The following is a 26315-nucleotide window of genomic DNA, read 5'->3' as shown; positions in this document are numbered from 1 at the left end:
GTGCTCAAAACTTGTGTGGATGTGACACCTGAAGACCTGGTTTCATGGTGAACATGGTGATGGTGCTGGGTTGACAGCTGGACTTGATGATCTCAGAGGTCTTTTCCAAACTTTAAAATTCTATGATTCTATGATAGCTGAGCTTGTCATGGAAAGCAGGAAACCCAAACAGTTAATAAACCTAACCCCAAAGGGGTTAACAAACCTAACCCAGAGGTAGGAGCAGGCACTGTGCACCGCAGGTCAAATAAAATTCCTTCTCTTCTACCATTTGAACACTTTTTCCTGTAGCATAAAGATACCCCAAAGCACCAGCAAAATTCAGAGCTGGCCCAGCCCCTCTGACCTTGCTCTTGTGGCCGCTGATGAGCCGGATGCTGGTGCTCTCCAGCCAGTTGATGTACCACAGGGTTCCTGCCGTGGTGCCCACAATGCCCATCTCCAGGGAGTCGTCAAAGGCTGCGCTGACGATCGTCCCATCCAGGGTGATCTCGTGCTCCAGCAGGACTGAGCTGGACCTGCAGGGGAGGAGGATGGGAGAAGGACTGGCTCAGATGTTGGAACAGCCATCCTGCCTCCTTTAAATGCAATTTCCTAGTGAGCCCAGTTCAGTGAAGGGCCCCTGTCTATGGATCGGTGACTCCCATTGCACTGGGAGAGCTGGGCGGTTTCACCTGGAGAAGAGAAGGCTCTGGGGAAACCTTAGAGCTCCTTCCAGGGCCTAAAGGGGCATCCAGGAGAGCTGGAGAGGGACTGGGGACAAGGGCATGGAGTGACAGGACAAAGGGGAATGGTTTCCCAGTGCCAGAGGGCAGGGTTAGATGGGATATTGGGAAGGAATTCATCCCTGTGAGGGTGGGCAGGCCCTGGCACAGGTTGCCCAGGAGAAGCTGTGGCTGCCCCATCCCTGGAAGTGTCCAAGGCCAGGCTGGACAGGGCTTGGAGCAACCTGGGCTAGTGGAAGGTGTCCCTGCCCATGGCAGGGGTTTGGAATGGGATGGTCTTGAAGGTTCCTTCCCACCCAAACCGTTCCACGATTCTATGATTTGCACTGCAACCATCTTTTATAGGGAAGAAAGAAAACGAGGGATGCAATAAACGTGAGAGAAGAAACAAAGGCAATGTATTTTCCCTAATTCTCCTAAAGGAATTCCTACAAACCACTGACACAAATTTCAGGCACGATAAACTCCACCCACTTCCAGTATTAAGAGGGCCCAGCTACCTGTGGCAAAAATTCAGTCAAAAGATCCAGAGAGAAAGAATCAGCAGCCGCGGGATGGAGAGGAAAAGCTAAGGATGAAGAGCACAGGAGCAGGGCGACGTCTGTCTGTGAAGAGCCACCTCTCAGACAGGTCCTGGGAGGTGCACAAAGGCTTACACCTGCCAGGGGAGGGGCCACGACCGCCTACCTGGCATCGGGCCCTTTCAGCCTCAGCTCCTGCACGCTGCCCACTGCCCACAGGCGGATGCGCTTCGTGTTGCTGCCGCTCAGCAGCCGGTCGTGCCGACACAGCAGCACACCTGGGGGGCACAGGGGAATGGGGGGCACCCGTGAGCATCCACTGCCCTCAGCCATCACCCCGAGCGTGCCCCTGAGGTTCCACAGCCAGTGCCCAGTGTTTTACAGACTAGGGGTGTGTGGGAGCTTTGGAACAGGGCAGCGGTGGAATCACTGTCCCTGGAAGTGTTCAAAAAGCATGGGGATGTGGTGTTTAGGGACGTGGTTCAGTGGTGGACCTGGCAGTGCTGGGTTAATGGTTGGACTCGATGATTTTAGAGACCTTTTCCAACCTTAATGATTCTATGACATATAACAAGGTGAACTCCCCAGGGAACCCAGGACCCCAAGGAAACCCAGGTCACAGATCCATTGCCACCCCACCCATCTTGCATCTGACACAGCAAGCTGGTTTTCTGAGCAGAGCTGAAAGCTGAGCTGTGCAAGCTCACAGCTCTTCATTCCCAACACATTCCCTGACCTCCCTGACTCCCTGACCCACCAATCTCGCCCTCGTCGGCCTCCCACGTCATGAAGCAGCAATTGATCTCAGTGTCCCACACACAGATCTGGCCTGAGTTGGTCCCACTGTAAAGAAGATTGTTGGCCCCATAACAGAGGGACGTGAGCTCCACCAGCCCCAGCACGTCTGGGGCAGGGGCCTGATGAACCTGCCAGAGCACAAACAACAGGGATGTCAAAGAAAATATGGTTCTTACCTACATCAGGAAAGAAACCCCTCCTCCTCCCCTCAATACATGTAGTTAATGTTTTAAAGACAACCAAAAGGCTCTCATGGACAGCCAAAGCCACGTGAAATCCTCAGCTCTCACAGAGCTGTGGGGGCAGAGCCTCCATTGCTCTCACCAGGGGCTTGGAAAAGAAGTCAGAGATGCTAAAAATAAATTTTGAAACGTCAAATAGAGGTTAACCTTGAGGTTGACAGCAGCTCCCTGCTGCTCCAGCAGCCAAAACATCACGGCTCCTCTCCCCACACAGGCTAGGTCTTGGTGAGACACAGGGCTGAAAGCCACGTCGTGAACTGGCTCCGAGACACAAGTGGACAGGAGGAGCTGGTAAGTGTAGGTGCTCCACAAAGCAATGGTCTGGTCACTGTAGTCCCCTGAGGAGAAGTAAAAAACAGGAGGAATCCTGCAGCCTCGAGATGCTCAAAAGCATCCACACTGCACACACACATCGGCTGTGTCACTTCCTCATCCAGCTCTTCGGTCACAGCTGTCCCAAACTCTGCTCCAGGCACGGACACAACTCCTCATGTGCTCAGCAAAAGCTGCATGACACGACAGATCCTCGACTGAGTCAAGGTCAGGCAGAACTGGCCCAGTACTTCATGCTGGAGGTTGTAGCAGACCTGTCCTGGCAGCGGGGTGGGCTGGGATTGCAGCAGGCACAGCAACCTTTCTGCTGCTTCTACATCCTCAGGAGACACTGCACACCCAAACAAACCCTCCAGTGACACTGGGCACTCAGGGCTAACCAGGTACTGAATAAGAAAGGGATGTCACCTCTGCCAGGTGCCAGGTGAGGTGGGAGCTGACCTTAGTGGAGGACACTGTAGCTGGGTGGGAGCAGAAGGCACTGGCCTTGGTGATGGCAAATTCCCCAGCTCCCAAACAGCTCTGGAGGACAGCACTCTCCTGCTGCCTTTCCTAGGCTCCACAAGCCCAGTGGAGACTTTCAGCTGTTCCCTTCCTGCAGCCCAGTCTGGAGCTGGAAGAGGAGGGCTCCTCTGCCCGGATGCTCCATGGAGAGCACACAGCTCTCTTTCTCTCCAGCAAAGCCTGCTTTTTTTTTCCAAGGGCAGGCTCACCAGCCCACAGCAAGCCTATTGCCTGCTCCACAGGTCCCATCTCATGCAAAATAAGGGCTTGCTAATTGCATGTTGTCCTTTAAATGTCCCCTGCCTAAACAAAACAGACAGCTTGAGTGTCCATCCTGTGCTGGCATGGCTGCCTGGCAGGAGGCTCACAGTTGGAAGCCTTGCTAACTTCTATCCAATTCCACCTAAGCAGCAATAACAAGCCCAGAAGGCGGCTCTCCCCTCTGAGCAGTAAATACAGTAACCACAAACCATTCACACAGGGTTTAAGAAGCACTAGTGAGTCAGGAGAGGGAAGTGCAGCTTCACCCACTGTCCCAAGGACACCACAAAACAGCTTCATACCCACGAGCCTCATACACATCTGGCAGGTATTCAGTGCTCCCATGAGCTGTCTCCTGCACCCACAGCTGGTGTTACAGGTGTGCTCACCTATGGTGACAAGGAACCTGTCATCCCGAGAGAATGCCATGGCTTGCACTTGTGTCTCGTGGTGGAAGAGCTCTGCCGTGCAGGCCCCATCCGGGATGCTCCAGATGCAGATCTGACAGTGGGAGTCTCCATCCTTCCTCCCTGAGGCAGAGGCAAGAACCTAACAGAACAGTGCATAGTCACTGAGACCTCAGTGAGTAATTAGAGAATACTCATTAACAAGTCTTAGCGAGATTAGCCCCAAATTAAAGGGATATGGTTGGCAGATGGAGAATTCTGTGAGAACAACCATTCAGTTGGTGGCAGGAGGGAATGGCAGCATCACCCAGAGGAAGGGAGCAACCTTTACAGAATCACAAGGTCATCGAGTCCACCCTGTGTCCGATCCCCACCCTGTCACCCAGCCTAGAGCACTGAGTGCCACATCCAGTCGTTCCTTGGACACCTCCAGGGATGGGGACTCCACCACCTCCCTAGGCAGTTCCTTCCACTGCCTGACCACCCTTTCCAGGAAGAAATTCCTCCTGACGCTCAACCTGACCCTCCTCTGGCACAGCTTGAGGCCGTTTCTCCATGTCCTGTCCCTTCTTCCCTGGGAGCAGAGCCCAAATCCCTCTGGCTTCCCCCTCATGCCAGGGAGTTGAAGAGAGTGAGAGGTCCCTGCTGAGCCTCTTTTTCTCCAGGCTGAGCTCCCTCAGTCTTGCCTCATATGTCTGACACTCCAGCCTCTTTCACAGCTCTGTTCCTTTCTCTGGACCCACTCCAGCCCCTCCCTGAGGTGAGGCACTGCCACGCTGAGCCAACACAACAGATAACTACGCTCCAAAATGATTTCCACAGCCTCCAGGCAGCAGGAAGAACTGACAAATGGGATTTTAATCTGTGACATCCCTTTGGCCCAAGGTGACAGGGCTAATCCCAGGCCCTGGGCAGCAGCAGGGCCTCGTACCTGGGCGTCGTGGCTGAGGGCGAGCGTGGAGATCTCCTCGGCGTGGCCCAGCCAGTGGTTCTGGGACCCCGAGTGCAGGTCTTCAACCACGACGATGCAGCCACAGGAGTAGGCGAAGAAGCCTAGCAGAGGAGGAGAGGGGATGTTTTCATGGAAAGGCTGCACATCCAGCTCCCACCACAACCCACGTGGAAAATTCTATGATTCATTAATACGTAAAAGCTGACTCTTCTGCACGGCTCGTCAGCGTCAGGTTGGGAGTGGGATTAGATCTCACTTCCCCTAACCTGAGCAAAGCAAAGCTGCTGGGCACCGCTCCAGCTGGAGAAAGGAGCCAGAATGGGCTTTGTGAGCGTTTCTCCTGCTCTCTCCACTCAACAACTGAACCCAAGTCTGCCCCACCAACTAACGCTCACCAACAGCAAAGAGTTACTGGATTTTATCAACACAAAGAACCCCTGTGTTCAAGCAAAGATCCCAACAGCCAGAAGATCATAATTTTGTTCAGTACACACTCCTAGAATCATAACAGAATCCCAGAATGGTTTGGGTTGGAAGGGACCTTAAAGCTCATCTCATTCCACCCCCTCCCATGGGCAGGGACACCTTCCACTATCTCAGGTCACTCCAAACCCCATCCAACATGGCCTTGGACATTTCTTGGGATGGGGTAGCCACAACCACTCTGGGTAACACATCCCACCCCCCCAGAGCATTCTCAGGGTACCTGTATCTGGGTTCCACACCATATTCCCTCTGCCATTTCCATTGTAGCCGATCACTGCTTTCAGCTTCAAGACCTCACTGCCTGCTGGAGGAGACAGGAAATTCTGCAAGAAAAACAGACACTGGCTTAAAATAAGCTCTAGAAGTATGGCCTGGGCAGGTGCAGCAGCACCCATGTAGGAAAAAGTGAGTGTGCAAACACACACACGTCCTCACACACACACCCCACACAGATTCATACCAATCCTCACACAATTCCATAACTGATGAGTACTGAAGGGCAAAATTCTACGTCCAAAAGAGATACTGCCCCAGCACAGCCAGGCACAGATGCTTTCAGATGGGGCATAGAACAGGCTGGCAGCAAGTGCCCAGCCGAGGAGCAGCTGCTGATCCCACTGGGAAAGAGCTCCATGGGTTTTGCTGGCTTGGATGTGTAGATATTTCAGTAGGAAGAGAACTGGGGGAAAAAATGCTGCCAGGTGGGAGGACAGAGGAGAGAACTGAGCGGGCAAGCTGGACGTAGTTCTTGTCCCAGCAGTAACAGCAGAGCTTAGAGAAAGGCCGAGCTAAGTTTCTGTTTCATTCCTGCTGTGTTTGTTAACAGAGCGGGAGCTGTGCCGTGTCTCTCCTCGCTTACGCTCTGTGGATTTGCCTTCTCCAGCCTGCTCTGCCAACGCAGCTGCTCACAAATATGATGAATCATTCCATTGCTCACCCATCTTTCACTCTCAATAGCACATGCCATTCCCATTCTTTTGAATAAAAATGTATGCAGATTCAGGGAACAGAAACAGAGTTGAGCGCAACTCACTTTTTACTAGTCTGGAAAGAGCTGCACGTAGGGGAGAACTGGGAATTAGTGTTAGGATTTCTCACTGAACATCAGCCCAGGGGTTTATTTTCCAAACTGCCTCCAAGCAGAGAACAAAATGGGAACTATTTGGAAAACCTCAGCCCCCAAATGCCCGTTCTTTACCAGGTAACCAGTCCAGGCACAGCTCTCACCTGGGGGAGCACCGATGCCTTGAAGCGAGGAGTGAAATGCCGGTAGGAATCCGGGCGGACGGAGCACTGGGACTTGGGAGTTTTGGTTCCCTTCCTGGCTTCTGCCATGCAAAGAAGAAAAAGGGACCTATGGGACACTGCTCCTGGGAGTGCTTTGGGAGCAGCACCCAGGCTGTGGCTTGCTGTCCATTCAGGTGCTATGTATGGTGCACACATGAGGCAAAAATCAGACCTGCAGTGTCACATGTAAAATATCCTGAGTTGGAAGGAACCCATAGCGATCATCAAATCCAACTCCTGGCCCTGCAGAAACACCCCAACAATCCCATCATGTCCCACACAGTGTTGTCCAAATGCTCCTTGAGGTCTGGCAGCCTTGGGGCTGTGCCCACTGCCCTGGGGAGCCTGTTCAGTGCCAACCACCCTGTGGGGGAAGAACCTTTCCCTGAGATCCAACCTGAGCCTGCCCTGACACAGCTCCAGCCATTCCCTACACTGCAAAAATCCTAAGGGCACCCAAGCCACGTGCTGTGAAACCACAAGCCCCACAGCCCCAAAAAAGGACTTCAAAGGAGCACTGGAGGCACAGTTTTATGCTGAAGCTTTTCCAACAGGTCCTGCTGGGAATGAGCACAGGCAGCTGCTGCTCCTGGCAGGTCGCCACGCTCTGCTGCAGCTCTGAGGCTGTGCTGCTATTAATAGAGACATTAGGAGCTTTAATTGCAGCTGGATTTAATGGAACGTGCCTCTCAGAGATGATACTGGCTCCAAGCTGAAGAGAGGCTTCTGGTGTGCCTGGAAGCAGCAGCAGGGAAAGAGCCAGGAAAACAGGCAGCTTTGGGCACCACCAGCATGAGCTTCCCTCAATACTGATTTCCCTCAGTAGGTCATGCCCAAGGAAGAGCCCTGAGGAACGTGTTGCTGCCCTTCAGATCACAATTCAGAGCATGTGTCTGGGTCTCTTGGACCATATTAATGATGACCTTCCTTCATTTGCTGGGACAGACCAAGCTGCCATGCAGGCCTGTGCACAAGAAAGGAGATAAGCTCTGCACAAGCTGGGAAGACCCTGATTTACCATTTGTTGATTTCTCAGGAGACCTTGGGCTCTCCTGCCTCACTTTGGGCCTCGCAAGCTCCTTGCTCCTGTCTGACTCCACCACAAAGACTGAGGCATCTTTGTCTCTGTTTGCCCCCATCCTGCTGCTGCCTGGCAGATCTGCTTCCTCCTCTTCATCCAACTCAGAGAAAATACCTGAAGAGAAAAATCAGTGGGAAGATGGAGCCATCCCTGTCCCTCAGGACCACTTCATGTGTGCCTGACCCTTTGATTTCTGGCCGTGTCATTCCCCTGCTCTGTGGAACAGTCCAGCTGTTAGGGTGGAGGGCAAAGCAGACAATTCCCACTGGGAATGGCCAAAAGGGTGTTTACCACAGCCCTCAGAGAAGCTGTGCCAGCAGCTCAGTGTGTGGAGGAGAGCAGAGGATAAAGGGGTGCTCAATCCCAGCACCTCTGGGCTTTTTCCAGCTTAGGGGAACGAATTGCAGACTGGTCTGTCAGTCTGCTGGAAGGGATCAAGGGCAGGGATGGCTCCAAGAATGCTGCTAAACTAGGCAAGGAGTTTTTCCCAAAACCAAAGGTCTCCCTTTCCTGCAAACAGTTCCTCTTACCTTGATACCCTGCTTGGTGGGCAGAGCTGACATCCAAACACGGGGGTGAGGACAGCAATGGGAGAGGCACTGTCTGCCGAGGGGTCTCAGAGACATCCTTTGGCTTCTCAGAGCTGCCTTCTGGGAAAAGAAAAGGCTTTGTGTGACTTCCTTCACCCCTTATAGCTCCTCTCATCCTCCTCAATTGATGGTGATGCCTCCAAGTTCATTTCTCCAGCTTCCTCCTACACAGCAGAAGCCACTTCTCTGTCTTTCAAGAAACAGAGGGACAGAGAGAGAGAAATACACTGAGGGAGAAAGAAAACAGAGGAGATAGAGGCAGCAAAAGACAGAAGACAAAAGCTGAAAGACCTACCAGAAAATCCAGAGTGGCTCTGCTCAGAACATCCCCACCTAAGCACACTGAGAGGCGCTAATTAATTTGAGATTGTCCTTTGGGGCTAATTAGCTGCTTTGGCCCCAAACACCTAACTCCTTGAGGGAAGGAACTGAACTGCCCAGGCCCTACATTCTGGAAGAGCTGCCAACCTGCCAACCAGCACAACTCACCTGGTCGTGGCAGCCCAGCAGATGCGGGGGAACGAGCCCTGGAAAGGCGAGGAGATTGGTGTTACACCGAGCAGGGACGGGGCTGGGGGGAAAGGGGGAGGCAGGGAAGGCAGTGCCCAACAGCTGCACTTACCTGGCTGGGGGTGACTTTGCTCCAACTGGAGCTAGGAAATCCCAGAGGAAGATGGCATCTCCAACACTGACGACGTGCTGCTGGTCCGGGGTGAAGGCGACCTGGCGCACGGGCTCCGAGTGGCCCACGTACACCTGGAGAAAGCACACCTTGAACTTCCCCATCCCCACACCTGTCCTGGCAGCAGGGGGTTACTCCGCTCTCTGCCCTGCATGGCCAGTGTCTACAGGCCTCAGCACAAGATCCAGCAGAGGATCTGCCACACCTACAGTGCTCACATCTATGGTTGATGAACCTTGAACACACTCCTCTGGGAAAGGGAGCAAAAGCTGAAGAGTACAAAGTCTTACGCTACCCCTGAAGTCCTGGGGGAGCCATTTTCTTCTCTGTGTGGTCTTGTCCCTAACACAGAGGTATCACCCACCCCTGTCCTTTGCAGAGGGTCTGGCTGCCCCAGTACCCAGTGCCATAGGGCTGCATTTCTCTGCTGGGCAAACTGGGACTAGAGACACTGGGACAAATGTCAGACACCTCTTGCTTCTCTTTTCTCCAGGGATTCAGAAATGCACCACCAACCCCTTCCCTCCCTCTGTGGGTGGTACCTGGAAGTTGATATCGAAGCGCATCCGATAGTCCCACACTTTGATAACCTTGTCACCAGCAGTGAGCAGGTACTGGCCATCCCTGCTCAGTGCCAAGGAAGAACAGGTCAGCTTGTGCATGGGGGACACCTGAGGACAAGAAGAGGCACCAGCAGCTTTAACTGAGTTAGTTCATACCCTTATTTACACTTCAGCAAGAGAACAGGGGTGTGACAGTATGGAAAACAAGGACAAGCTGAGGCTCATCCTGAGCCCAAACACACTAGGATAACTGTAGGCTTCCCACTCATGTTTCTTTGAAGCCTGTGAGCTCCAGGATGAGCTTTTCTCTCATTTAACCTCCCACAGGGACATGAAATGCCCAAACCCCACATGAGAGCTCAGTGGATGGATTTCAGCATCCTACCTCTCGCACCAGTCGTCCTGTTTTCGCATCGAGCACGAGGATTTTGTTGGAAGAGGTGGATACCAGGAGCTCTCCCCGAGACACAGGACCAAAGCAGAGCCTCACTGCAGAGTCCAAGTCAGTGCTGTGCACGTCAAGGACGCAGATGTCCACCCTCAGCAGCTGTGAAACAAGGAGCTATCAACAAACACTGCAGGAGCCTCAGGATTGCTCCTAACACAAGGCCACAGAACTCCCCAGACCCTTCCCACCTAATGAAGGTTTCAGGTCCAGGCAATGCCTGGGAGAGCAGCTCAGAGAGAGAGGTGGGAGCTGACAGTCTACACAGCACCCCTGCAAATTATCTTTCTAGAGGGGAACAAAGCCAGAGGAGAAGAAACTTTGACTTTGTTATTTCTAAGAATGGAAAACAAACCTCCCTGTAAACTCCAAGCTCTGCAGGGAAGGCCCTCTCCAGCAGTGCTGGTGCCCAGTGCCCTGACCCATCTCACCTGATGCAGCCTATGGGATTTGCCCTCCCCAGCCTCCCCAGGAAGGAGGGGAGCCCCTGGTACCTCATCAAGAGAACAGGCCTCCATCACGGTCACCACGTACTTGGAGGGCCCCACGAAGGCCAGGAGGTGACTGTCCCCACTGACCACCAGCGCATCCCAGCCGCTCCCAGCATCCTGGGCCACCACGTTTCCTGGGGGACACAGCACGAGGGACAGTGAGGAGAGGAGCAAAGCCCACCCTCACTCTGATGCTGCTGCTGGGCAGCAGCTGCAGCTTCTCCTCCGAACTCAGTTTTGTTAAGGTTAACGCTCTGGCCTGAGAAAGAAGCAACCTGTGTTGTAGATGCTACAAAATTTATCTGCACACCCAAAGTGTGCCGTGGACACCTAAAACACGAGGCTTAGATGCACAACTTGTTGCCTGACCGAAGGTGTGGTGTTTTCAAGGAGAGCGGAACAAAGTCAAGGGAATAAAATTGATTTTAGAGCTTATTTTTTAACGTGACACAGAGCTATGAATGCAAGATCTGAGCTGCAGCCTGGTTGGCTGAACCCTGAGCGGAATGAGGTCAGTGCTGAACCCCACCACACTGATGTCAGTCCAGAGGGCACAGACCCAAAGGTCTAAAAATGGCTGAAATCACAGCAATTCCCTGTATTTATTCCACTATCAGTATTCCACTGTCTGTCCTTGGAATGTGACCAGGTAGTGACACAGTTTCAGAGCAGAGTCAACACATGAAGGTCCGGCTGCAGCACTAACCCCAAATTTGGGTGACTTTGGACAAACTCCCTGATCCCTCTGAGCCCCTGTTCCTTTTCCTGCACAATTCTTGGGGCAGGATCCTCCTCTTTATAAAAATAAATGCACTGTATAAAAAGCAGAGCTCCCTTTCCCTGCCCAAGCTTGTGCTGCCACAGCTCATTTCCAAAGTGTACATTAAATTTGACACTAATTTTTCCAAACTGCCTGGCCCCTGCCTTGCCTCCAGCTCTCCACCAGCACAGAGCAGCTCTGCTGCAGGCAGGGTTAGGGCAAAAATCCACTTTAAATAAATTAAACTCCACATGCACAGAATGAAAACAGCCAGGGCTTGGGCATGAATAAATCTCTGTGATTCCAGAACATTCATGAAATCATTACACCAAGCAGGTTGACGGGGTTTGAACCAGGACAGGTAGGGAAGTGGTTTTTTCAATGGGTTTTGCTCACACAGAAGGTACCAACACAAATCACAGAATCATAAAATCACAGAATCATTAAGAATCATAGAATCATAGGTTGGTCTTGGTTGGAAAAGCCCTCTGAGATCATCGAGTCCAACTGCTCCCCCAGCACTGCCAGCACCACCACTAACCCACGTTCGCAGGTGCCACATCCACGTGGTTTTTAAATCCCTCCAGGGATCAGGACTCCCGTGCCAGGGTCTGACCACCCTTTCAGGGAAGAAATTTCCCAATATCCAATCTAAACCTCCACTGGCACAACTTGGGGCTGTTTTCTCTAGTTCTGTCCCTTGTTCCCTGGGAGCAGAGCCCGACCCCCCCGGCTCCCCCCTCCTGTCAGGGAGTTGCAGAGCCAGAAGGTCCCCCCTGAGCCTCCTTTTCTCCAGCCTGAGCCCCCCAGCTCCCTCAGCTGCTCCTGCTGCTCCAGCCCCTTCCCCAGCTCTGTTCCCTTCCCTGCACACGCTCCAGCCCCTCAAGATCTTTCTTGTCACAAGGGCACCAGAACTGCCCCCAGGATTGGAGGTGGCTCAGCAATGCCCAGCACAGGGGGAAATGACACAGCTCAGGTTCACTGGGAAATCTCTCTCTGAGCAGACTGAGTGTGGTTTGGCTTTGGTGTCTGTGATAATAAAAGAAATGAAGAAAGGCAACACCCAATCTCAGAGTCTTACCCAGGACCCTCAGGACGTGGCTCTTCTGTGCCACACACTTGTAGAGAGCCAGAGTGCCCTGCAAACAGGAGCTGAACATGAAGCTGCCGTCCGGAGAGAAGGTCAGCCCGGTGATCGCAGCGCGGTGCTGCCTGAAAGGCAGAAAACACGGATGAAGGGAGGAGAAAATCAGAGGCAGAGGAAACAGTACTGACATGGAGTGAAATGTGAAGAACCCAGAGCAAAATAATCAGGGGCAGGGTAGGACTCCACCATGCTCACACCTGCAGCAACCCAGGACAACCAACATTGCAATTTATTGGACAAACGAGCAGTGCTCCAGCCTGGATGGAACATGCTCCCTTCTCTGCTTGGAGCATCCTCTGCTTTCTGCATCAAGGCTTGCAAGGGCTCCCTGCTCAGCTGCCCTCTAGGACAAGCTCTTTCCTACTGCTCTCCCCTGGGAAGTCACAAAGAAAGCCCTCATGGCCTTCACAGATCAGGCTTTCACCACCCAGAGCCTCAGCACAGCCTCTGCCCAAACCCCACCCAGCTGGGACCTGAGGGTTGTCAAGGTCCATGACCATCTCTGTGGCTCTCTTCCATCACCAGGACACCCAGCTAGACCCAGTGTAGTTCCACTCCAAACGCTCACTTGTGCTCCACCAGGAGATTGGAGGCGGCCAAGCTGAAGGTCCGCACTGTCCCACTGTCAAATCCACAGGCCAGGATCTTCCAGGTGGGGTGGAAAGCCACGGCACACGGTGTTTCGTCTGTGGCTGTAAAGTCATACAGCTGCAGGGAAGAGAATGCAGCTGGATAAAGCTGGAGCTCCAGCTGGACCCAACAACTAAACAGCCTCAGACCTCCACCACGAGCACACTGCTATTCCTGCCTGGATGGATACAAACCCCAGTGAAGTCCTGGGTCTTTGGGCATTTAGATAAAGCCCTTGGGTGTTATGCTTTGTGCTAAAAAGCATTATTCAGAAGATGGAGGAAAAGAAAATAATTTTGTTTTAACAATACCTCAGAACTCCACTTTCAAAGGATTCCTTGCCCGTGGCACCCCCTCATGCTTCAGGGAGGACTTCAGGGCTCTTGAACCGTGGGGTTTTGATAATTAGACCAAACAGAGACAAAGACACCTCCTAACTCCTGTCTCGCCTACCTGCTGCATGGAGACGAGGTCCCACACTCGGATGGTGCTGTCCTGAGACACTGTTGCTATCTGCTTCCGAATGCCCCCCACCGAGAAGCCCAGCACGGCGTCCTTGTGCGAGCGCATGAGGGTGTTGTAGTCCCGGGACTGGATATCCACATAGCCCAGGCTCCCAGCAGCTGTGCTGCACAGGACTTTGCGGCTGTCGGGGCTGATGCAGACGGAACTCACCGGGGCCTCGTGCTCTGGGGAAACGCACAGGGGTCAACAAATCCCCTGGGAAAGGAGAGGCAGCAGCTGGAATACAGCTACAAAGCCAGATTCCTGCTTGGGAAAGCAGTGATCCCAGGAATGAGCAGCCCACAGCCTAGAGACTGAACACTTGCAGTTGAGTTTACTGACAGATTAGTCTCTGCCCTATCTAAAGGGCTCTGGCTCTGCAGTTAAGCTGTTTGTTTCAAAAAGAGTCAAGAACTTCTCGACCTCTCCCCTAATTTTTCATGGACAGATGAGCCATGGGTTCAAGGGCACAGAAATCAAGATGGAAATCTGCTCTCTCCCAGGAGACCCTGCCTTTCTCCTATGAGTTACAAGAATAAACACCAATAACAGCCATTGAAGACTTCCAAGCCAGTCAGCCTTGGAGACAGCACACATAAAACATGCCCTTGTTCATGAGAATTGCTGCAGGAGCTGTGGCAGTGGAGCTCTGGAATTGCAGCAGGAGTGGAGCTCAGAAGAACCACTCCCAGCCCTACTCACCTGCCTCTAAGACAACGGCTGAGAAGTCCAGCGGCCACAGCCGCACGTAGCCATCCTCTGATCCCGTGGCACAGAAGGTCAAGGACATGCTGATACTGTTTATAGCAATCCCAGGGCCTGAAAACCCCAAAAAGGACACCTCCTCATACACATGGAACAAGAAAACTCAACCTGAGGGTTGCCCCATCCAAGAGATGAGGCCAGTGCTCCACCCACACCTGCAGCTGGAGTCTCAGGAGGAGCCAGCAATCCCATGCTGACTGACAGATCAGGCTGAAGGGTCTCAGGCAGCCCTTCCCAGGGCTAAAAACTTCTTTACCATCGTGAAACTCTTGCAAGGCTCAGAAAATCCCTGCCCCTTGTTAAACCCTACCATATTTTTGCCTCAAATAGGATCCTACAGCAAGGGATGTCTCAGATAACTGCCCTTCCATTTCCATGTCCCAAATCCTCTCTGCAGAAGAATACAGATGTACAGAAAATGGGATTTTTTTGATTTACAGAATCATTAAGGTTGGAAAAGCTCATCGAGTCCAACCATTAACCCAGAACTGCCAAGGCCACCACTAAACAATGTCCCCAAGGGCCATATCCACAGTGTTGAACACTTCCAGGGATGGAATGGGGAGGCTGTTTCAAAGCCTGAACACACTTTCAGTGAAGGAATTTTCCCCAATATCCAATCTAAATGCGGGTATAAAGGCCATTGGTCAGAGCCAGCACTGCTATCAGGAGGACACCAAGGACATTGTTTCATCTCCTCTTGGACCCTTTCTTGCCCGTGAGGTGAGAACTGCAGTTACAAACCTCTCAAAGGGCATGTTCTTGATTAATTAGCTCAATTTGATACAGCAAACCATGCACTAAGCTTCAAAACATCAGGGCATTCCCACTTGAAAGTGAATTCTTCCCGCTGTTGAAGTCACTGGAAGAGCTGAAAGCTGGACTAATGTACAGCACCAAAGATTCTCCAAATGCTCTGCAAAGGCTGAATAATGAAAAAATCCCCAAATTCATCTTTTTCGTTCATCTGCTTAGTTCTTTTTCCATCTCTCCATTAAGCCTCCCATCAGCAAATGAAGACCTTGTTTCATGTTTCTAAAAGTGGTGTTTCTCTGAAAGTGCAATCAGCATTTAAAATGCTAAAATCTTTCTTAAAACGATACTTTGCTGCACTAAGGAAGATTATTTGCAGTCCTTAAGAGGCAAATAGCGATGATCTAATCAACCCAAAATAACCGGTAGCAGTAGGTAAAGAGCTGGTTGGTTTGAGCGGGGATGAGTTTGAGCTCATTTCTGACCCCAGCCATGGTTGAGGTGCCCCCTGGCTGGTTCCCCCTCCCTCCCTACCGGTGCTCCCACCTGAGCTGCTCCCTGCCTGCTCCTGCCTGTGCTCCCGGGGCTGTGCCGGCAGCAGGCGCCGCGCGCTCCGCACAGACATGTTCTTGTAATCCACCTCCAGCACGTGGCCGCTCTTGCTGCACACAAAGCTGTAAAAAAAAACCAGAAGAGAGACCTGGTTTTAGTAAAAAATCAGCTTGGCTTACCCGTGGAAAGCAATCCTGGTTCCCAGTAATGTAACAGGTCAGCTAGGTGTCCAAGTGTTCCGTGTGCTGCACTACACATCTCTAACCAAGTCAGAGCTTCCTATTTATTTCCTGACCCTCTGGAACAGAGATCAGCAAGAGAGCCAAAAAGCTTGGCACAGACTCCAGAAAGGAGCCTCTCTCTGCCACAGGCCGGCTGAGCCCACAGCTCTGCCCTGATGGGACCATATGTGGTGGCAACAAAGCCCTGGCTCTGATGATTAAAATAAAACAACAACAAAGCGTGTGTCTGGCTGTATGCAAGAAGATGTGTTCCACGCTCCTCCTGCTGCCACAGAAAGCTTCAGGTGAGGAGAAAATCACTAAATGTGGCAAAACATCACTATAGCGAGAGGAAAGAGCCATTTCTGGGGCTGTTCTGAAGCAGAGCTCCCTCCCAGCAGGTTCCCCTGGTGATGGTGCTGGCCCCTTACAGCGCACGGTCCTCTGGCTCCTGCTCGGCCACGGGCCCCTCCTCGAAGGCCAGGTCAGTGAACTCCAGGGAATGGTACTCGCCCAGGTTGATGGGACACGAGTGCAGGACCCCGCTCCGCACTCGCCACAGCCTGATGTTGTCCCGGCCACACGACACCATCCTGTCCCGGGAGACATGGCATGAGGAGCAGGGCAGGGCTCCCCGAGCCCCTGGTGTCCCAAGCCCAGTGTCCCAAGGGCCACCTGACAGACTAAGGACAGGAATAGCGACCAGATGGCTGCAGCACCACAATTCCCCCTGCAGCCAAGCCAGAATCATGGAATGGTTTGGGTTGGAAGGGACCTTAAAGACCACCTAGTTGCCCACCCAGTCTATGGGCAGGGACACCTTCCACCAGCCCAGGTTGCTTCAAGCCCCGTCCAACCTGGCCTTGGACACTTCCAGGGATGGGGCAGCCACAGCTTCTCTGGGCAACCTGTGCCAGGGCCTGCCCACCCTCACCCTTCCCAACATCTAAGAATCACTGTTACTGATTTATTTTCTTTGCACATACCTGGTATCATCAAAGAAAGCAATCTTCAAGGCCTGGATGTCCACATCTGTGTGTGCTTTGGCCAGCACTGCCACCCCTCCACCACGGGTTACCTGAGCAGTGTTCCACACCACCACCAACTGAAACACAAAAACACAGTGGAAGAGCTGCTCAAAACCTTGGCAGGGGAAGAGCTTTTCATCCAGCAGCTGCTCCAGAGCTGGGCACGAAGTATCGACAACAGAGCTGGAGGAGGGGAAATAAAACCTCTCACCCAGAGGGTTTAGGACAGTTCAACAGCTTTGCAAAGCTTCATGGCAATATCCTTGTCTGCAATCCATAATTATAGGGTCTAAATCCCAGGGCTGCCTGGCAACGGGACTCAGACTTGGAAAGAAAACCAACAGAGGAGTGAGAACTCTGCCTGCTGGGATATAGGAGCGGTACCAGGGCTGAGGGAGTGAGAGGTAGCACACAGCCACTGCTCTGGCTGTCCCAGCCTCTGCTCTGTGTGCCCTCAGGGCCTGTCACCAGGGGCAAGAGTCAAACTCTCTCCCCAAAGGAAAGGGTCAAATGGCTGAAGAAATGGAGGTGGATGCTCTGCATTCCAGAGCAGCATTAAAACCAAACCCAGGATCACCTCAGAGGCTAGGATGGGCTGAGGCATCACCGTGGGAGAGGTGCCCCCTAGCACTCCCTGTTCTCCCTCCCTTTCACCCCGTTGATTCCCCCCTCCCCAGTTTCAGCTCACCAGCTCCCACCCAGATCAGAGAACACTGCCACATGCTGAGAAAAACACGGAGCACCGTGTGTTTTTTCCTGCAATTAGCAATGGCACAGCTAATTGCTGGTGGTTGTCAGTAAGGGATCAGTGGATGAAAACACTTCCACTGACAAAACAAACACCCAGTCCCACGAAACAGGTTTATTTTTGACTGCTCCATGTGGGATTCTGCGTCATCCCCCAGCTACATCGGTGGGTGGCAGCTCCAGCACCCGGCATCCCTTCCCGCGGAGATGCTCGGTGATGAAAGATGAAACCTCACATCTTGCCCTAAATGCTATGAAAATAAAGGGGTTTGGGGCTCCAGTCAGTGCTGAACCTCCCATTACAATTCCTATGTGCTCACAAGGCTTCCAGCTTGAAATGCCACCCAAGCACGAGTCCCTCAGAAGGGCTGCAGAGGTGGGAATGTGGCACATGAGCCTGCGGTGATCCCTGCAGAGTACGGCACAATCACATCACCCTGCTTGTGCTCCTGGCTGGGAACACACCAGGAACACAACAGCCTCAAAGCACAACCCCAGCAGGTCTCTCTGGATGCTTCTGAAAGGATCTGTGTGCTTGCAGCTGAGGAACGTGTGTGCGAACACCCACAAGCATCAGGAAAAGTATTTTCTAGGCAGCTAACGAGAAAGGGATCTCCCTCAAGAACATGTCTAGGAAAGCCCAGAGCAGAGGTTTGTCTGCAAAATAACTACACAATCTGGGAGAACAGCCATCTCAGGGAAACCTCCCAACCCAAGTTTCAGCTCTCACCGTTTTGCCATGCCCGTCCCTCCCGACTCCGCACAGAACGGCTCCGCTGCGGGAAAAGCTGCAAGAGGCACCTGGTGAAACACAGCTCCTTGTACCCTGATTGTACCCCAGTGGGGGATAAAAGGGGACAAGTTGTAGGGATGGGGAGACAGCAAGACCTGAGGGATAAGCTCAGGAGGGAGCTGGCAGCATAGCCAGGCCAGCTGCCAGCCGGTCTAGGTGACAAACCCAGGCAGCTCTAATTCATCCCTGCACATGAGAACAGCACGGAAAAGCTGCCATACTGCAACACTTCACCCACCTGCACCCAGCTGAAACCCACCTGAGGGACCAGAGGGAGTGGACATGGGTTTTGAACACGGAGAGGCAGGTGCCTGCGCGGAAGTCCCAGAGGCGCCCCACGCCCCGGGGCCCAGACTGCGCCGAGGCCAGCAAGGTGCTGCTCCCATTGAAGGTCAGCGCTGACACCTGTGGGGAATCACCATCTGAGAGGGCACCAGGGGGACATCTGGGGTGCAAGGACAGCACTGCCATCAGGCTTTGGAAGGTCACACTCACCTTATCTGTGTGGCCAAGGAAGAACCTCTGCTCGCCGGTGCGGAGCTGCAGGGTGACGATGACGGCGTGGCAGGGATACACCACCGCGGCGTTGTTCTGCGTCCACAGCGCCTGCAGCACCGACACAGGAGGCACAGGGCTCCACAAGTGCCCCAGCTCCTAGGCAGAGGTTTCTTTCCCATCCCTAAAATTGTTCAAGGCCAGGTTGGATGGGGCTTGGAGCGACCTGGTCTAGTGGAAGGTGTCCCTGCCCATGGCCAGGGGTTGGAACTGAATGAGTTTTAAGATCCCTTCCCTACTGTGTGAACAGGAGATCCAAGGAAAATGACATTGTTGGCAGAGCCTTGAACTGACTGAACCAAAACAACCCCTTCTTTATCCTAACACAGACCACAAGCAAGGCCCAGTGCCCCACAGAAACAAGCCAAAACATAGCCCTTCCTTCCGAGCCTCCAACAAAGCACAGGAGCTTTAATGTATTAAAAAGAAGGCATGACATTTAGTGAAGGGAATGGAGCACAAGTCTGATACAAAGCAGCTGAGGGAGCTGGGGGGGCTCAGCCTGGAGAAAAGGAGGCTCAGGGGGGACCTTCTTGCTCTCTGCAACTCCCTGACAGGAGGATGGCGCCAGGTGGGGGTCGGGCTCTGCTCCCAGGGAACAAGGGACAGGACCAGAGGAAATGGCCTCTGGCTGTGCCAGAGGAGGTTTAGATGGATATTGGGAAATTTCTTCACTGTAAGTGTTGTCCAGCCCTGGCACAGCTGCCCAGGGCAGTGGTAGGGTCACTATCCCTGGAGGGACTTAGAAGATGTGTAGATGTGGCACTTGGGGACATGGGTTAGTGGTGGCCTTGGCAGTGCTGGGGGAACGGTCGCACCTGATGATCTTGGAGGGCTTTTCCATCCTATGATTCTGTCTAAAAGGCCCCATAATTTCTAATTCACCATCATAACAGCAGAACACTTGTGCATGAACACTTGTCCCCCTCTGCTTTGGGATCCTTTCTCACATCCAGCAATGCCACACTCAGCTGTATCTCACACCTCCTAAAAATCAATACCCCAGTCACATGAGAACAGATCCACTCCCCAAACCATCTGAGCTACTGACCCATTTGGTGCTGCAGCCTCCAAAGCCAATAATTGTTCTCAGCTTCAGGATGGGATCCGGTAAGAGCCTCTGGAAAAAAAACAGCACCATCATGCCCAGAGCTGTGCTGAGGTCCTCCACCCACAGGGCACCCTGCCCCCAGTGCTCATCTGTCTCTGAAAAACACAGAGGCAGCTTTGGGTCTCTCCTGTCAGAGGGGACAACTTCATAGTATTTCAAGTCCAGCCTGGCAGGCAGGAGGAGCTGGGGTTTCCCAGCTCTTCCACCCAGCCCTTCCCATGGACAGGGACACCTTCCACTAGACCAGGTTGTTCCAAGCTCCAACCAACATGGTCTTGAACACTTCCAGGGCTGTTCTCTTATCCTGCAGGCTGAAACCTACTGGTGGGACAGCACTCCTGGGCCAGAGCCCTCTCTGTGCACACTCTGGGCAGATGTAAACATGCTACTCGCTTAAGGTCAGCGTGTTTGAACACAGGGTTCCTCTCTCAAGGCAAGTAAGGTACTAACAGAGAAGAGAACTGTTAGCCAGAAAAAATAACACCTTTTAAACTCTGGAACTCCAGCCTGAACTTTGTGTTTCCTTTCTCACTTCTGGGCTCACAAGAATCAGAAATAAGCGCTGCAAAGCCACCTTGAGCTCCTCAGTGCTTCACCCACCTCCTCTGAGCCAGCAGGGACAGCTCGGGTGCTCCGTCCACCCCTCTGATGAGCACAGACACGGATGGCTGATGGTGGCTGCCCTGTGTCCCCCACACTGGGCGGTCTCTGGTTCTCCTCTGGAGCTGAGTGCCCAGCAGGCACAGCTCTCAGGGCTGTCAGGTGAACCTCAGGGATGCTTTTTGGGATTACAGGAGACCGGCGTGGCACCTGAGAATGAGGAAAGCCTCAGACAGAGCTCAGTCCTCCTCCCAACACCCTCCACCCAATGCAGAGGCAGAGAGACCCCCATGTCTTCCTGATGGCTCTTCACAGTGGTGCAAACAAGGATGGCACAACGTGGAGGGAGAGCAGCCCTGGCTTGGCCAGGTGTGTTAACCAGCCCCTCTCCCTACGCTCCCAGTGTTGTCCAGGCACAGTTCATCTCCTCCAGACAGAAAATCAGAGCCCCAGAAAATATTCAGCCCTGAACAGGAAGAGCTGCCCTCTCTCCACTGAGCAGAGGAGGTCTAAAGCACCCAGTCAGCCAGCTCAGCCCACCCCAGCTCATTCCAGGTCATAGAATCACAGAATATCCTGAGTGGGAAGGGACCCACAAGGAGCATCCAGTCCATCCTGCACAGGTACCCAAACAGTCCCACCCTGTCCCTGACAGCATTGTCCAAACACCCCTTGAGCTCTGGCAGCCTTGGGGCTGTGCCCACTGCCCTGGGGAGCCTGTTCAGTGCCAACCACCCTCTGGGGGAAGAACCTTTCCCCGAGATCCAACCTGAGCCTGCCCTGACACAGCTCCAGCCATTCCCTTGGGTTCTGTCACTGCTCACAGGGAGCAGACATCTCAGCTGCCCTTCCACTGTCCCCTGGGAGGAAGCTGCAGACCCTGATGAGGTCTGTGCTCCATCTCCTCTTCTCCAGGCTGAACAAACCAAGTGCCCTCAGCTGCTCCTCACATGGCTCTATTCCCCTCTAGACCCTTCACCATCTTCATGGTCAGCCTTTGGACGCGTTCTAATAAAGAGAAGTTGTACTCCTCATTGTCTCCCTCTCCACAGTGAGGATGGCTTCCCCCAGCCCCTCTTCAAACACCCATCACCACACTGGTGACACCAGCTCCCATATCAGCACCACCAGGAAGGGGGAAACCAGGAAGAGGACAGCTGCCTGCAGTCCCAGCAATCCCAACTCCACGCACTGCTCTGCTCCTCGAGGGCACCAATCCCATTCCTTAGTCTCCAGACCTCATTTCCCATCAATAATTTGAAGACAGAACTGTGGTCACCAGACCATGCCACATGAGCTGCTGAGGACAAGAAGCATCTTGAAGGCACAGATGAGGGGAAAACTCCCTGGGAAGCAGAAAGGAAGGAGCTGCAGCCTCCTCCATGGTGCACTCACAGCTCTGGGACTGGTTATGTGATGGATGAGGGACAGGCGGTCACACACTGCCCTGGTGAGCGTCACCGGTGGGGGTGGCTGGCGGGCGGGCTCCTTCGAGGTTTGGTCACCTGCGGGATGAGAGCAGCAGGTCGGGCTCTAAAGAGAACCCAGGGCACCCAGCCGGGCTGGCACAGCCTTGGCTGCCGCCCCCAGCATTCCCACCTGCCGCAGGACTGGGACAGCTCCTCTGGATGGAGTCGTACGGCAGCTTTGGCCCCTCGGATGGGAACCTGAGCAGCGTCAGAGGAAGGCACCATGTCATTAGGACTGTAATCATATTGGCACCTGGGAATATCCCTTGCCAGCTCAGGCCTGGCACAAAGACCTCTTCAGTCTCCTCTAAGATCCCCCCTTTTGTCCCATGCTCCCCCAAATACAGGGATACCAAAGGCAGATGGCACTAAAGGACAGAAGTGTTAACAACACATAAATGCTGGAGCTGAGGGGACCAAAATGCCCACTCAGGCCCCAGGTTCACCCGGCTCTGTCACTCCTCAAGTGGCATTACCCATCCTGCCCTCCCCCAGGGAGCGGGAAGATCTGGGAGCTGTGGTGGGATGGGGAGCAGCCATACCTGATGTAGTCGTAGAGGTCATTCCAGTTCTCTCCCTTGGGCACAGGGAACGCCATTTCCCTTGGCATGGGAGCGATCCCACGGCAGGCCAGGTCGGTGTGCCGGGCCTCGGAGAAGGTCACACCTGGCAGCACAGAGACAGACACTGAGTTCTCCAGGCCTGTGGAGGGGCTGAAACCACATTCCCTGTGGGACACGGGCACAGACCCCTCCTCTCTTTGAGAACACCTGAGAAACAAAGGTCCCAAGCCTGAGGAACAAACTAACACACCTTTGCACAGGTGGATTCCTGAAACTCTAAACCTCCAAAGAAGAGCCCAGAGCACAAAAACTTGGATTTGAGTTATAAACCCCCAGGCTCAAGATTCACTTAGTTTCTGTTCATTGATTCAGCACTTTAACATGATTTAAGACTCATTTCCCCTTTTCTTGTCTTCTTTTCTTCAAGTATTTGTAAATACAGGAAATTTTTCAAAATATAATAAGTTTCAGCAATCTCAAAGCAGCCTCTGTAACCTCCCTCCCACTGATGCTTTCCATCGGGCCAGGCAGTTCAGGCAGAATTCCAGCACAAAGAAAGAAAGACAGAAGCAAAGGGTTTGACCAAAGTATTTCTGCCACACTGAGAAAGTGGATAAAAAAAGCTGGTTGGAAGATTTTTGACACAAAAAAAAAGCACAGGCTCTTCCAGCAGATAAAAGTACAGGTCTTGGAGAAGCAAGGTGTGCTGACACCTTTATTTCTTTGTTTCTTTCCCCCTGAAAAAAATTCTAACTTTAGAAAGATATTTAACTTTGCTCCTTTTGTTCACTTTACAGCTGAAAAATGAGACGATAGTTTCCTCCAGAGGTTGGGAGACTATATTCCATTCCAGATTGCCTTCCAGTGCCTAAAAGGGCTCCAGGAGAGCTGGAGAGGGACTGGGGACAAGGTCAGAGAGTGACAGGATAAGGGGGAATGGTTTTCCACTCCCAGAGGGCAGGGTTAGATGGGATATTGGGAAGGAATTGTTCCCTGTGAGGGTGGGGAGGCCCTGGCACAGGTTGCCCAGAGAAGCTGTGGCTGCCCCTGGATCCCTGGAAGTGTCCAAGGCCAGGTTGGATGGGGCTTGGAGCAACCTGGGCTGGTGGAAGGTGTCCCTGCCCATGTGGAAACTTAACATCACAGCAAGTATTTTGCCTTTCCTGTCCATATCATAGAGCACCAGCAGCCCAGTGCTCTGCCAGGGCTGCAACCTCAGCTTTGAACCCCCAGGGACTTTCCCCCAGGCTGGGCTGGAGTCACAGGAGAAACCTGAGGCTCCTCACCCGGGTCAAACAGCAAGTCGCTGGTGCAGAGGTTCTTCACGAGCAGGTTGGAGCAGAGCTTGACGGCCCTGAGGTGGCTGTAGCGGCGGTTGAGGTACAGGGAGAGGATGGAGGGCAGGTCCAGCACCAGGCACGTCCAGCGCGCGTCGGCAGGGGCTGCTCCGGAGGCGCCTGGGGAGGAGAGCGGCAGGTGGGAATGGGGATGGTGAGAAAAGACACCACAGACAGGGACACTGGACCCTGCAGAACGGGAGACACGAGATTCACACAGTTCAGTGAAATGTATTTACCAGGCAAGATTCCCACCAGGCCTGTGCCAAGTGGGAGATGGGAAAACAGGCCTTGTAGCTCAGGGATGGGGAAGGACAGGGAGTCCCATCATTCCCACAGGCTCATGCCCGGCCTGACACGGCACCCCATTGCTTTGGAGAACAATGATGGCTGACAGCCCTCCCAGGAGCTACAGTTCCAAGCTTCTGAACATGGAAGAGCTCCTTCTCAGGCCCACAACTCTTACAGAATTCTGGAATGGTTTGGGTTGGGAGGGACTTTTGAAGACCATCTTGTTCCAATCCCCTGCCGTGGGCAGGGACACCTTCCACTAGCCCAGGTTGCTTCAAGCCCTGTCCAACCTGGCCTTGGACACTTCCAGGGATGGGGCAGCTACAGCTTCTCTTCACCCTCCCCAAAGGCATGAAGCCAACTTCTGAACTCGATTTATTTTCTAACAATGTATTTTGGTGGTGATGTGCCAGCCCAGCCCCGACCACACAGCTGCTCACCACGCCGGGACACAGAGTCACACGCTGAGTCCTTGGCTGCTCCACAGACAAAGGGGAACTGCAGCCAGGTGGCTGTGGATTTGAACTCCTTGAAGAGGTTGGAGAAGGAGATACGAACCACCTGGTTTTCCTGGGAAGAGACACACACACACACACAGAGCTTTAGTCACCCTGGTGGCTTGGGCAGAGAAGTGCTGCACGTGGCTGTGTCTCCTGTCCCCTCAGTGTCCCCTGTCCCCAGCAGAGATTCCATGAGGACAGAAGCCAACTCCAGCCCAGGGAAACTCACCAGCAGCAACAAAGACCAGCCAAGTTCTTCATCCCCCAAGACCACCACTGCCACCCTCAGCCCTTCAATCAATCACAACGCTAATGAAGGCGGTTTAATGAGGCCACTCAGTGTCACGTACCTCGGTGGTGACATCCAGGTGGACGAGGAAGTGCTTGCGGGGCAGGGGCCTGAAGAGCAGGTAGAGGTAGCGCCCCGTGAGCCCCAGTGACTGTGACCCAGCCCGGGGCAGCTGCAGGTAACTGCTGGCAGGGTTGGAGCCCCGGATCCGGTACACTGTTCCCTTCAGCCTCGTGTCCTTGTGAAGGCAAGGAAAGGGGTGAGGAGGGGTCAGCACTGCTCACCCTTGGCCAGTGGCCCCACCCCATGGTGCCCCCGTTACCGTGAGGGCGGCCACGTCCCCTTCCTTGGCCGAACGCTTCCACTCCTCCACACGGAAGTGCTTGAAGATATTCAGGTAGGGACGCTGCCAGGCTGCTGGTACCGGCATCGGTGAAGGGACAGAACCCACATCTGGATGCCCCCTATTACCCCCTGGAATCCGATGTCCCAAGGTCCCCTGTCCTGGTGGCACCCCGTTATCAGGGTGTCCTGAGTCACCTCAGTTCCTGGTACCTCTATGCCCTGAGTCCTTCCAACCCTGATGACCCCCCACCTCAGTGCCATCTCTGTGCCCCAAGCATGATTAACCCCATACTCCAAGCACTCCCACCCCAGTGACACCCCTGGTATCTCCGGCCCCCAAGCCTCCCCACACTGAGCCCCCCAGCCCCGGTGGCACCCACACTATCTCCGTGTCCAGAGCCCCCCATGCCCCGAGTCCCTCAGGCCCAGTGACACTCCCGTATCTCCGTGTCCAGAGCCCCCCAGACCCAGCGTTGCCCCTGCGCCCGGTGACACCCCCATTGCCCCCGTACTCCGAGTCCCCCGTGCCCAGTGACGGTGCCACGACTGCCCCAGCCCCAGCGATGACCCCGTTACCTCCACGCTCTGAGAGCCCCCCCGTCCCCAGAGTCCCCCCGACCCCAGCGACGCCCCGGGTACCGCCGTGCTCCACACTCACTGTCCGCAGAGCCCACCTCCCCCTGCGGTGACACCCCTGTGACCCCCGTGCTCCGAATCCTCTGGAGACCAGCGCCCCATCCCCAGTGATGCCTCCGGTCCCCTCATGTTCCCCACGCCCGATGACGCCGCCGGTGCCCCTGTGCCCCCCTGTCCCCTGTGACACTCTCTTACTCCCCGCGATCCTCTCAGCCCCGGTGACTCCCCATCCCTGCTGACACTCCATGTCCCCCGATCCCCGCTGACACCCCCGTTCCTCCCTGTCCCCCTCCCCGGTCCTCCAAACCTGCCGCCATGGCGCGCGCCGCCGGCTCAACCGTCCCGCGCGGC

The 26315-nt window shown here is 53.9% G+C and overlaps 1 protein-coding gene across 1 annotated transcript in view; it reads right to left on the bottom strand.

Annotated features, from left to right (window-relative positions):
- The window catches only part of WDR90 (WD repeat domain 90), a 44818-nt gene extending 18515 nt beyond the window's left edge, over positions 1-26303 (bottom strand). Inside the window, 35 exon segments of the mRNA XM_050317770.1 lie at positions 347-518; positions 1413-1524; positions 2004-2172; positions 2434-2624; positions 3774-3933; positions 4723-4844; positions 5450-5552; positions 6457-6557; positions 7535-7711; positions 8128-8247; positions 8677-8714; positions 8810-8943; positions 9412-9540; positions 9818-9979; positions 10372-10502; positions 12210-12340; positions 12844-12983; positions 13359-13594; positions 14112-14228; positions 15474-15601; positions 16132-16293; positions 16687-16805; positions 18206-18263; positions 18528-18673; positions 18764-18874; positions 19875-19943; positions 20535-20744; positions 21930-22039; positions 22134-22201; positions 22546-22669; positions 23853-24023; positions 24635-24764; positions 25045-25221; positions 25306-25436; positions 26272-26303. Coding sequence (XP_050173727.1) covers positions 347-518; positions 1413-1524; positions 2004-2172; positions 2434-2624; positions 3774-3933; positions 4723-4844; positions 5450-5552; positions 6457-6557; positions 7535-7711; positions 8128-8247; positions 8677-8714; positions 8810-8943; positions 9412-9540; positions 9818-9979; positions 10372-10502; positions 12210-12340; positions 12844-12983; positions 13359-13594; positions 14112-14228; positions 15474-15601; positions 16132-16293; positions 16687-16805; positions 18206-18263; positions 18528-18673; positions 18764-18874; positions 19875-19943; positions 20535-20744; positions 21930-22039; positions 22134-22201; positions 22546-22669; positions 23853-24023; positions 24635-24764; positions 25045-25221; positions 25306-25436; positions 26272-26281 — 4569 coding nt within the window. The 5' untranslated portion in view covers positions 26282-26303.
- Positions 26304-26315: the final 12 nt, after the last annotated feature.

Source organism: Myiozetetes cayanensis, unplaced genomic scaffold (genome assembly GCF_022539395.1).
Source record: "Myiozetetes cayanensis isolate MyiCay16 unplaced genomic scaffold, myiCay2020 scf20-37, whole genome shotgun sequence".
NCBI classification, from domain to species: domain Eukaryota; kingdom Metazoa; phylum Chordata; class Aves; order Passeriformes; family Tyrannidae; genus Myiozetetes; species Myiozetetes cayanensis.
Note: the sequence above shows the minus strand (reverse complement) of the source record. Positions and strands in the feature narration are given on the sequence as shown.